Raw genomic sequence first — 12,782 nt, forward strand, 5'->3', positions numbered from 1 at the left:
CATGCATGTATACATAAAGACAGGTACAGGTGTTTGTTGCCACAGGCCTTTCAGCAATGTTGCATTTGTTTATACCTCCAATAAACAATATGTCCTGTCGTGTGAAGACTGGTGAAATAAAAATACCTTACTTGAAAAACAATGTGTGACAACAGGAACAGTAGCAAACAGCAGAATAAGACTTGTTTAACTCAAGCCAGCATGAAGAAAATCAGCCATAAAATAGTGTATTTATGTGTACGCACACATGCATGAGTGCACCTCAGTACACTGACTTTTTCTTATTGGCTTAGGCATGTTTAGTTAGCTCACTACCCAAAAATTTCCACTTTTGGCATCAATCCTGGTACTGATTTTACCTGTCACATACTGGAATTGAAACAAGTACAGTAGACTATTGAAACCTAACCAGCAAAAAGAAAGCTGTGTGCCTACAATTTTTGCAGGTCCTTTCCAATTGAGTAAACTACAATCAATCGATAACCTGTTCCAATTTGGTTTTTACTTTGAAGGCCAAATTTCTGCCAAGTCCATTGTTCAGAATTCAGTTTTATACAAATAGAAAAACAATGTATAATGCCCCAAGAGTACACTTTTAGTAAGTAGTGTGTTAATGTAGTCCTTAACTAGACAACAAGAAACATTGAGTATTGTGATATCATGGTTGTACTAACACACTACCTCAACCAACTAAACATTGTGTTGTAGATCAGTCTAGTTGGTTAGCTTACTGGCTATAATAGGTCATCTACTGATCTATCAAGGCCAGCAATCAACTGTCATCTTTTATTACATATTTCCAAGCATTAACTGTGATGTAAAAAAACCTACTGAGTCAATAAAATAGAGGATGACAAAGTCCTAATTCCTGAGTTTAAACCTGTTGCAAGTAATTCCTTGCATTTTCAGCAGATTTTTGTTTTAGTTCTTCTGGGTATTATGATCAAATGAGAGGAAATCATCTTACCCCAAATCAAATTGCTTTGCGAACACACACACACACACACACACACACACACACACACACACACGTAAATGTGTTGTGCAACATGGTTGTCATAACAAGAGTACCATTTGTCATAACAAAATAAACAGAAGGTGACAATTCAAGATTCAAGAACGTCTTCCATAACTGTAAATTTATAACAGTGTTCTCCATTTATGTGTAGAGGTAAAGTATCCCAACAAGTGTTTAAATACACAATGATAATTTCCTTATGTTTCTAAATTGCCTCAGTTCAACTAAATAGAGAAAAGGTAGCAAGTCTGGGGCTCTATTCACAATAGGGCTCTCATTTGCTTAATGCCATTGGAATTTAAGAACCAAAAGAAATGCTGTATTTTTGACAGAATTAACAGACATCCTATGTGTTGTTAGAAAGAAAATATGAAAAATAAATAAGACAGAAGAGAAAGAAATATTCTACAAACAAAAATTTCTTAAATTGCGAAGATTTAGCTTTTTCATTATGACCAAAATACTTTTCTTAAATCCTGGTGTATACTTAGTTATGCTCGTTTTCTTTTTTATATTGAGATTTCAGTTTTAAAACATTGTATTGTCAACATATAAAACCAGGATGATAATATCTCTCAAGTAAAGTGTGAGACAAATCTTCACTGGGAAGTAAATGATTCTGCTACTGAGATTTTACTAATTCCTCTTTAAGATCTTGAATTAAACCTTTCTCCTAAAACTTAACACTCCAGAACACCATCTCTATACTTACCATTGTTTTGACCAATAAATGTAGCAATATGAATTAAATATATTAACCATATAACTTCCATCACCAAAACCTAATATTCTAGTTTATAAGGATTTAAGATGGCTATAAAACCGGTATCCTCCAACTCAAACAGAATCTCACAGAAATCTCTTTAAAATATTTCTAAAACAAAGGTCACAGCTATCCATTTCATTAGAATTTCAGCCTATCTGTTAATATGTCAACTGTCAAAATCATAGCAAGAAATCGTTTTATAAAATAAGTTTGTGTACCATGAAAAGATTTGAAAGGCTTCAATCAAAGCTTTGCAATGCATTTTGCATTGCTTTTCTTCTAACAGCATACAAGCATATCTCATTTTACAAATTTCATTAACCATATCTTGTCAATACAAACCATCACTAGTTACTTCAGAATCTAACCTCCCCACTAAAAAAATATTTCCATTAAATTGCACAAATCTTTCCATGGGTAATCATCCATGAAAAGAGATGACATCAGATAGAGTAATGAGGTAATGATTTCTGATAATTATGGAAGAAATGAGACATTATTCTCATTTCTTCTATTTGTAAAATCTGCCAAAACTACATTTACTTAAACAAAAGACTGTGAAAAAGTGTCTTGAAAGAAAAACACCAACCTGTTAAAAGTAAATCCTTAAGTCCCCGATGAAACTGTTCTAATCGCGCATGCAAATCTGGGTCATAGAAATTCCCTTCACAGGTGAAGACAGTTTCAATGTACTCCTCCTGGGGACTCATGTTCACCTTTCAGACATCAGACCACCTGGAAAACAAATAAAGAAAATCAATACATATTACTAAATACAAAATTTACGTCACAAAGTATTTTAATAAATTAGTTATTTATATGGAATAACTTACTAAAGGTGATAGACCAAAGTTTCTAGCAGACCAAGAGTAGCATGGTGATGTAACAGTGAGGTTGACAGAGGTATAAAAGAGATGGGTTTGGAATGCGTGGGAAAGTGGAAGTGGCACAAAATTTATATCAGGTAGCTAAAAGGAAAGCTAGGCAACAGGTCTATCTAGCAAGAGAAGAAGCAGAAAGAAAGAGGTTTACCAATGTTTTACAGCATGAAGAACAGAGACCTGAAGTGTTCTGGATTGTTAGACAGTGTATCAGAAAGAATTGAATGTTGTGGGAGAGAAGTGTGCATGGATGGCTAATGGTATGCTTGCAGTTAGTGACACTAAAAAAAAGGTGTGAAAGTGCAACTACGAAAAGCTACTAAATGTGGAGAATGAATGGGAGAAAGGGAGTCTCGCCTATGTGAATCCAACAAAGTGACCAGCTAGTTGAAAGCAGCATGATAGATAAGGCAATTAAAGATATGAAGACAGGGGAAGCCCCTGATCTATCAGGAATTACAACAGAGATGCATAAAATATCAGATAGAATAGGATATGGTATAATCAGGTTGTTCAGGAAGGTGTCATCCAATGACTGGTGTAGTAGCATTATAGTCAGTGTTACAAGGATATGGAAGATGGCTTAAATAGAAGTAATTGCAGAGGCATCAACTACCAATATTACAGAGAGAGAGAGTTATAGGCCAATTAATTAGAACAGAATTAGAATAGATAAAATGCAGTTTGGCTTTGTGCAAAAGAGAAATGCTATTGATGTTATTTTCACAGTCAAACAACTGCAAGAGAAGTATTTAGCTAAGAATAAACCATTGTACTTGACATCTGTTGACCTGGAGAAAGCCTTCAATAGAGTACCTCACTCTAAGATGTGGTAGTTTCTGAGGAAGCTAGGAAGAGATGAATGGCTTGTGAAAGCTGTACAGGCCATGTACAGGGGTGCTGTCAGTAAGGTAACAGATAACAAGTTGACAAATTTAGTGGACAGGTAGGTTGGTGTTCACAGGGTTTAGTTCTCAGCCCCTTCCTATTCATCATCCTCCTCCAGGCCTTAAAGGATTCTTTTCATAGCAGAATCTTTAACAGAACTAAAAAAGAAATTCCAGGAGTGGAAGCAAAACCTGGAATTGAAGGGCCTTAAAATTAGCAAACACCAAGGTTCTAGTAAGCAAGAAAACAGACAGGATCCTACCCTCTTCAGGTAAATGGCCTTGCTCAATATGTAAGAAAGGTGTAGGCAGAACTTTCATTTGGTGTGCCCTGTACAAGCCATGGACACACAAGAGGTGCAGTGGAATCACAGGAAGATTAACAGAGGAGGTAGTGTTTATGTCTGGAAGATGCAGAGAAGCCATCAAGTCTATAGATACAGGGAAATTGATTTTTTCAAATGTTTTGGAGGCTCTCTAACATAAGTAGATATCTTGTTTCTTAAGTAACTTCATTAGCAGTGGAAGAGGATGCTCCAAAAGTGTAATTGCTAAAATAAGTATAGGATGGAGAAAATTCAGAGTTTTTACCTCTGATGACAACAAAAGATCTAAGTGTAGAGGACACATGAAAACTAGAGAGGAATGAAGTTAGCATGATCCACTGGATGTATGTCAGTGCACGTGTATGACAGAGTGCTCATGCTTTGAAAGAAAATTAGGCATAAGGGGAATTAGATGTAATGTGCAAGAAAGAAGACTGCACTGGTTTGGTTATGTGATGCATATGGACGCAGACAGTTGCATAAACAAGTACCAATCACTAAAAGTGGATGGAAGTTGTGGAAGAGGGAGACCAAGGAAGATATGGAATGAAGTATTGAAGGCCAATCTCAAATCACAGTGCCGCATGGAGGAGATGACAAAAGACCAAAATGTCTGGCACTTTGCTGTGCTCAAGATCAGTCCGCCACAGTAGAACGGATATCCTAAAACTACCTTAGTAAATGCTTCTAAGTGCAGGACTCTGATCCACCTCCATTCTCAACAAGCATTTCCCCCAAATCTCATCCCCTAACACTCATCACTTCTCTAAAGTATTATTTGGCTACCTGAATCACTTGAGAGCAGAATAGGCAGGTACTAAATCCTCACCTTTTGGTTATCTTCATCCCTCCCACCCACTCTTGAACCACTTCCATTTTTCAATCTTCCCTGCCCACTGTTTCCAATCACCTCTTTTCTGTGCCTTCAGCCATGCTCTCTCTCCTCTCTGCTAAACCCCATCCTTAACATCTTTTATCTGCTATCACTCCCAATGTCCTTACATATACCCCACCCCAACTACTATAACTCTCACCATCACTTGCTGCAATCACCTCAATCTCATCTCTAACCATCTCTCCTCATATTCTTACAGCCCCTGCTCAATCTCCCAGTCCAATCCTCTATCACTTCACCTACATTCACAGCTTGCCACGCATCTAAGTATATATGGTGAAAACATTGCAAACCTATCTCAACATACAACTGTGGAAAGGTGGGGTGGTGAATGAGCTCTTATAACAACTGTAATAACAACACCAGTGACAGATTCTCGGATAGTTGGAGGTATGTGTATATCTGGAAGAAAAGATCTTGTTAATGAAACAATTACCTATATGTCATAGGTTATTCAATCCAAGCTGACCTGAAGCTATACAATGTCAGTGTAACCAGTGTGCAGTAAAGCTTAGAAAACTGTAAAACTTAAGTGATTTTCTCAAATGAAATGCTGGATCCATAAACTATAATTAGTATTGACCACAAGACTAAAAAAGAAGAGAGGGTAAGATTGATGCAGTTTCCACCCAATTCCCAAAGCCACAGATGATAGACAAGCGTACTAAATATTTTCTATTATTTTGTTCAGATTTCAGTTAAACTTCCAAGTAAGTTGGCTATATTTAATACATTCTAAAGGTGGGGCCAATAAAATAAGTATCTATTTTTAACATGAGTGCAAGGTCACCAATTTCAAGGACAGTTACATTCAATTAAATTGCTGACACTTATTTAGTGAATCTGAAAGAAAGACAAAATTGATTCCAGTGTCATTGGAACTCAGAATGTAAAGTGATGTAACTAAATACCGTAAAGTTCTAATCTACCATATCCAATAAAGTAAATGTTAATGTGATAAAAGTGTTTGATTCAGTCAACCCTTCCTTGTATTTTGTTAAAATAATTCTTTTATCACTCAGGTTTTCAGGTTTCACACCCAATCATAAAATTGTTAGAAATAACAGAACACTAGGCTAAATGATTTTTAATATCTAATTTCACACCACTATATTCAAAAGTAAACTTTCAGCCCACAACTCACAAGAGACAAGAAAATAAGAATTAGACATGTACAAGTAAGAATTCAATTGACAATAATCTTTATTACATTTCTGTTACCTCAGGGCAGCTTAAAAAATCATAATTATTATAACAGAATATTAAGAATGTTTGGAAAAAAATTTGTATACTATTTAGTCACATCTCTTTATATTCCAAATTCAAATCCCACCGTTGTCAACTTTACCTTCCATCCTACTTGAGTTTGAAAAAATACTTAAGTGAAATACTAAGGTTAGTTTCCTCCCTAAATCATCATTTTGTGGTTTCATAATGAAAAAAAAAAAAAGGATATTGATAGAAATCATTAAAGTAGTGATTTTATCTTTAACCCATTCAATACTAACCCAGGCATGGCTGGCCGAAAATTTTTTTGGTTCATAAGACCAACCGGCCATAGCCAGCCTAGAGTACCCACTGTTATTTAAATGTGAATTTAAGCACAAATCTTGTTAATACATTTGTGAAAATACGTGATTTCACTTTGTAAATAGTTAAAGTATCCAACATTGCTTGACGCGATATCTGAACTCAGTGAATTTTGGGAGATTTTTTTTCACATTTTATCGGAGTCGATTTTTTTTTCAACTTTGAAAATGGATAGTTGTTTCATGCTATCAAGCAGTAATTCTAAATTTAAAGGTTTTTCAACGGAAAATATGGAAATATCGAGAAAAAGAATGAATGAGGTACCAAAGCATGTTGTGTATGAGAATGAATAGGATATTTCTGTATCCAAAACCAAAAGCAGCAATCTGAAGAAACTGAAAGTGGCGATAGCGACAGCAAAGATGATTTTACATTGGAATGAAGTAAAAACTTTTAAAATGTTTTTATTATCAATTTTTCTGAGGAAATGAGGTTTATCCATAGTCTTTCTTAGGAAGCGAAACTGTTAGACTTTTATTTTTTTCAGTATGCTTGTTTGAAGCAATCACTTTGGAAACAAACTGTTACACAGAATGTAAACAAACAGTATATGCCAGGAAAGCACACGAAATGGGGGATCAAAGTTTGAAAAATTTGTGAAGCAAATACTGGGTACTGCTGTGGATTTAGTTTTTATACAGGGAAAATAATGTTAGTTAGCATGCCCTAGGGTACAAAGTGGTCTGGAATTTATCACTTCCATACCATAACCAGGGCCGTATATTATTTTATGACGGATTTCTTTTTAGTTCGGCCAAACTTGTGGTGGATCTAGGTGGATTCCAGTATTTCAGTTTATTTCACCTTTATGGTACACATGTTCTATTGTGCATTAACCCTTCCGTTACTAACCCAGCCATAACCGGCTGAATAGTTTTTGGTTCATTAGATCAACCCGGCCGCTGCCAGTTAAGAGCACCCATTGTTATTTAAATGTAAATATGAACCCAAATCTCAATAGTACATTCGTTAAAACACTTGATTTCACTTTGCAAACAGTTGAGTTATTGTATCCAACATTGTTTGGCATGATATTTTAACTCTATGAATTTTGGAAGATTTTTTCTACATTTTTTCGGCGTTAATTATTTTCAACTTTGAAAATGGAGAGGAGTTTCATGCTATCAAGCAGTGATTCCGAATTTGAAGGTTTTTCAACAGATGGAAGATATGGAGATATCAAAGAAAAGAATGAATGGGGTGCAAAAGTACATGGTGGATGAAAATGAATCGGATATTCCTGTATCCGAAACCAAAAGCAGTGATTCTGAAGAAACTGAAAGCAGTGACATAGACAGCAAGGATGATTTTATACTAGAATGGAGTAAAAGTTTAAAAAAGGCTTTATTAACAATTTTCCTGAGGAGATGGGATCTTTTTCAGGAAGTGAATTTAGAAGCTGTGGCAATGTATACGTGTGCTACAGTAGAAAAGGGCTGCTCTGCTGCTGTTGGATATAAAAAAAGCCAAATTAAAAAGAGAGATGAAATAATCCAACGGCAGAAAGAAAATCTGCTAGTGACTGCATACAGAGATAAGAGGCAGATAAATGTTCTATCTACCAGTGCACAACCATGCGTAGATGAAAATGGCACCCCGTTTGTGAACCTTGATTATAACAGGATGGTTTCGTATATAATAAACATGAGCATTGTAAATGCATTTATATTATATACCAAATCAGGAGGGGCTCGCAAGCGGTGTGACCATCTGCAGTTGAGGGCAGGTTATTCCTCCAAAAATATATCTGCAGGGAGGAAAAGCAAAGCCTGCCAGAGAGATATTCTTCTGAGTTCAGCCAATCTACATAAATTAGAAAAAAATTGGGGGTCGCAAAAGGGAGTGCAGTGAATGTCTGCATGAACAAAGAAAAACTCCCAGTGGATGGCCAGTTGAAATGTCGTTCCAATGTGCATTCTGCAAGGTTGCAGAATGCACAAGGTTATGTAGAGTAGGATGTTTTACAACTTTCCATGATAGAAATATTGTGAATATTGTTTGTACATATGTATAATTAGATTGTAGAAATATTTTTCAAATTTACTTAGTTTAACTTTTTATTTTAATTTACCCATAATTTTAATTAACCTGTAAGGTGACAAGTTTTGATTTAATTTCTATTGTAAATCTTTATTATATATGTTCCTGCATATTCATGTATGTGTGTGAGTATATTTCATTCAATTGTATTTGATTTTCTAGTTTTCTTCAAAAACAAACTCCAGTATTTCAGTTTATTTTACCTTTACACCTGTTCTGTGCATTAAATTCAACTGATAATCTAGTGATGTGCACAATTCTTCTATATCAAAATTTTGTTGCATACCTCAATTAAATATCAGCCAAGGACTCATTTTCCATGGTAATGTTTAAACAAAATTTTTATATTTTGCTCAGTTTACCTGGATTTACCTGTAATAATAGTCGCTTTGAGACAAAAATTATGCAATAGAATTGACTAAGAACCCTTTCTTCAATTATGTTCCAAATATCACATTAATATGTTGATAAGTAAAAAAATTGCAGTTGTTTAATGAAACTAGTCTAAATTCATGATTATGTTAGATTTAATTGAAACTCATGAGGGCTGTATTTTGGTCAAAAATATAGTAACGAAAGGATTAAATACATAAAACTCATATGACCCTTGAGAGAAAGTTGTTATGAATATTAGTGAAGAAGAAGAATAGTCAACTAGATAAAGTTGGTGCAAAAATAATTGTTGTTTTTGTTAAACTTTGATGCCTTTTTTGGAATACCTATATTTAACCTTTTAGCATTCAGATTTCTCTGTCAAATGTAATGTCTATTTATTCACATCAATCTGAATTAATCATGCATTATCTCATAGCTTTGAGATTTCAACAATGTAATTATTTTTAGAATGACATTGTAGAGTAGGTGAGAGAGGTCAGATTTATCTGGTTTGAACATAACACAGGTAAAGTATTCTGGCCAGATATGGCTAGTTTAAATACTAAAGGCTTAAGTGTACTCAAAAGTAATATGAATTTTGAAGTGCAAATTTTGATAAGCTGATTTACACAAATGGTTTTGTTTTCGAATTTATTATTTATTTTAAACTGCTGATCTAAATAAAAAGGGCAAAAAGGCAAATTTGAACAATTTTATGATGCTAGTTTAAAATAGACTGCAAAAGCAGTGGAAACTGCTTGCAATATCAATCTAGTATTTTGCCAGTGGATCATCAATGTAAATACAGCTCAATATTAGTTCCAAAAATTTCATAGTAGTGTTGAGAGCCTAGATGTTGAGGAAGGATGTCGATAACCTACAACTAATTGAGATTATTAAAGCAGACCCATGCAAAACAACTCAAGAATACTGATTATTGAACAGTTGTTCAACATTAGAAAATGAGTGCCACAAAATTAAAAGATGAGAGAGTGGATTGCCATTACAATGTATTGCACTTGTTTATGTGCAACAAAAATAATCCATTTTTAGACTATTTCGTGACATGTGATGTAAAATGGATTCTATATGATAACCAACAATGTTCTGTGCATTGACTGTACCAAGGTGAAACAGCAAAACATGATCCCCAAACCAAACTTATATCAAAAGAAGGTTATGGTTACTGCTTGGTGTTCAGCAAATGGAATCATTGAATCCTAGCAAAGGCACCACAGCAGAGAAATATTGCTAAGACATTGGTAAAATACACTTAAAACTGCAATCTCACTAACCAACTACCACTTTTTCAAGCATCTTGACAACTTCCTAAAAAGAGTCTTCAACAACCAAGTAGCATATAAAACATTGCACAAACAAAGGAAATACCTATCTGTTAATGAAGATATGGTGGGATATAAATGGTGAGTACATTCCAACATACATGCCTAGAAAACCCATAAAATAGAGGATCGAAGTTTGGAAGATTTATAAAGCCAATACTGGGTACTGCTATGAGTTCAATTTTTATAAAGAGGAAAGGGGACAATGATGTAAGCCAGCGTGGCCTAGGAAACAATGTGGTCTGAATTTTCTCACTCCCACATTATAACCAGGGCCGTATATTATTTCTTCAGATCAGTCAAACTTGCAGTGGATTTAGAAGCTATGGCAACATAAACATGTGCTACAGTAGTTGCAAGTAGGGAAGGGATGTCATTGGATATAAAAAAGCAAAATTTAAAAAAAAAAAAGTGAAATAATCCAACAGCAGAACGGAAATTTGCTAGCAACTACACAGTGATAAAAGGCACATCAATTTTCTATCTACCTGTACACAACCAAGTGAATGAAAATGGCATCCCATTTGTGAACCTCGATTTAACAAGAACATGGGTGGTTTAGATCAGCACAATCAAATGATGAACCAGTATCCAATCTACCAACTGGGTAATAAATGGTGGAGATATAGGGTTTGGTATATAGTAAATATGAGTATTGTTAATGCATTTATACTATATACCAAATCAGGAGAGCTCGAAAGTAATGCAATTCCAAGCACATGTAACAACACAGTTGAGGGCTGATTTTGCAGCCAAAATAATAACTACCGGGAGAAAAACTAAAACCTACAAGAGGGATATCCCTCCGAATTCAATCAATCTCCATAAATTACAGAAAAATCGAGGATCACAAAAGGTAGAGCTGCAAATGTCTTCAAGGAATGCTCGAAGTGGACAAGCAGTTAAAACAACTTTCCTGTATGCATTCTGCAAGGTTGCATTATGTAGAGTGATGTGCTTTACAAGTTTCCATGATAAAAAGAGAGAGAGAGTGTGTGTGTGTGCATATGCACATACTTGATTATATATATTTTTTTAACTACTCGTAATTTTAATTTACTTGCAAGGTGGGTGACAAATTTTGATCAATCTGTATTGTGAACATTGTTATGTTTCTGTGTATTTACCTATGTGTGTGACCTTATTTCATTTAGTTACTGGTAAGTGTATTTTCTAGTTTGCTTTAAAGATAAACTCCAGTATTTCATTCTATTTTTTCCCTTTATTACTACCCATGTCTTATATGTATTTAAGTTCAACTGACAATACAGTAATGTGCATAACTTTTCTATATTAAAATTTTGTTGCATACTCAACTGAACATTAGCTAATAACTCAATTTCTATGGTGATGTTTAAACAAAATGGAAATAATTTTATATTTAGTTAAATTTACTTGTAATCTGAATTGCTTTGAGACAAAAATTGTGCAACAGATTCAAAAACCTTTCGTTAAAATATGTTCCAAAAATCACAATAAGTCAATATGTAAAAAAAAAAGTTGAGTAGTTCATGAAACCAGTCTAAATTTACAATTATATTAATATTTAATTGAAATACATAAGGGGTAATAAGAATAGCCTGGGCAAAGTTCAGAGAGCTCCTAACTCTGCTGGTGTCAAAGGACCTCTTGCTCAGAGTAAAAGGTAGACTGTATGACACGTGTGCGAACAGCCATGCAGTGAACAACCAGTGAAACACGGGCCATGACTACTGAGGACGTGCATAAGCTTGCAAGGAATGAAGTTAGTATGCTCTGTTGGATGTGTAATGCCAGTGAACATACATGACAGAATGTAAGCGCCCTGAGAGCTATGTTGGACATGAGAAGCTCTTGTGCACAAAAAAATTTCAAGGGGATCAGATCCCCAAGAAGTTTCAAAATTGAAGAATTTTATTCATCATTTTACCAACACATTACAAATTTCTAACAACATATCTGAATGACAAGAGAAAATAACCCATTAGCAATACAAGCACACAAGCATACATTGAGTACTAACACAAAGACATTATTCATAAAATGAGCACATAAATACAAACACAAGTGCACACATATCTGAACACACAGATGTCAATCCTAGTCATGCAAGTGCATGCATGCACACACACAAAACTTAGACAATGAGAACAGAGATACACAAGTATAAACAAATATACATAGTAATAAATGCTGTACACAGATTTACACATTATATACAAAACAATTGTTTGTTTCAACAGGAAGGTTAATGACTTCATTTATGAATGAAATTTTTTTTGTTTTTTAGATGAGTCTCTCTTTATACATATCATCATCACCATCATCATCGTTTAACATCCACTTTCCATGCTGACATGGGTTGCACGGTTTGACTGAGGGCAAGCAAAAGGGCTGCACAAGGCTCCAGTCTGATCCGGTAAGGTTTCTACAGCTGAATGCCCTTCCAAATGCCAACCACTCCGAGAGTGTAGTGGGTGCTTTTTACATGCCACCGGCACGAGGTACAGTCAGACAGACAGTACTGGCATCAACCACGCTTGAATGGTGCTTTTTACATACCACCAGCACGGGTAGCCAGTCAGGGGGCACTAGCAATGACCACGCTCAAATGGTCCTTTTTTTACATGCCACTGACACGGGACCAGTCAGCTGACACTGGGATCAACCACGTTCGAATGG

General features: G+C 35.0%; 1 protein-coding gene across 3 annotated transcripts in view; it reads right to left on the reverse strand.

Moving 5' to 3' along the window:
* Positions 1–12,782, reverse strand: part of LOC115210902 (serine-rich adhesin for platelets) — a 102,914-nt gene that overhangs the window by 37,209 nt on the left and 52,923 nt on the right. For all 3 annotated transcript variants that reach the window (XM_029779678.2, XM_029779676.2, XM_029779677.2), the window contains one exon: positions 2,374–2,519. In XM_029779678.2, the coding sequence (XP_029635538.1) occupies positions 2,374–2,494 (121 nt within the window). In that variant the 5' untranslated portion in view covers positions 2,495–2,519. The remainder of the gene's footprint in view (positions 1–2,373; positions 2,520–12,782) is intronic.

The sequence above is a fragment of the Octopus sinensis genome, linkage group LG4, assembly GCF_006345805.1.
Source record: "Octopus sinensis linkage group LG4, ASM634580v1, whole genome shotgun sequence".
Classification (NCBI taxonomy): Eukaryota; Metazoa; Mollusca; class Cephalopoda; order Octopoda; family Octopodidae; genus Octopus; species Octopus sinensis.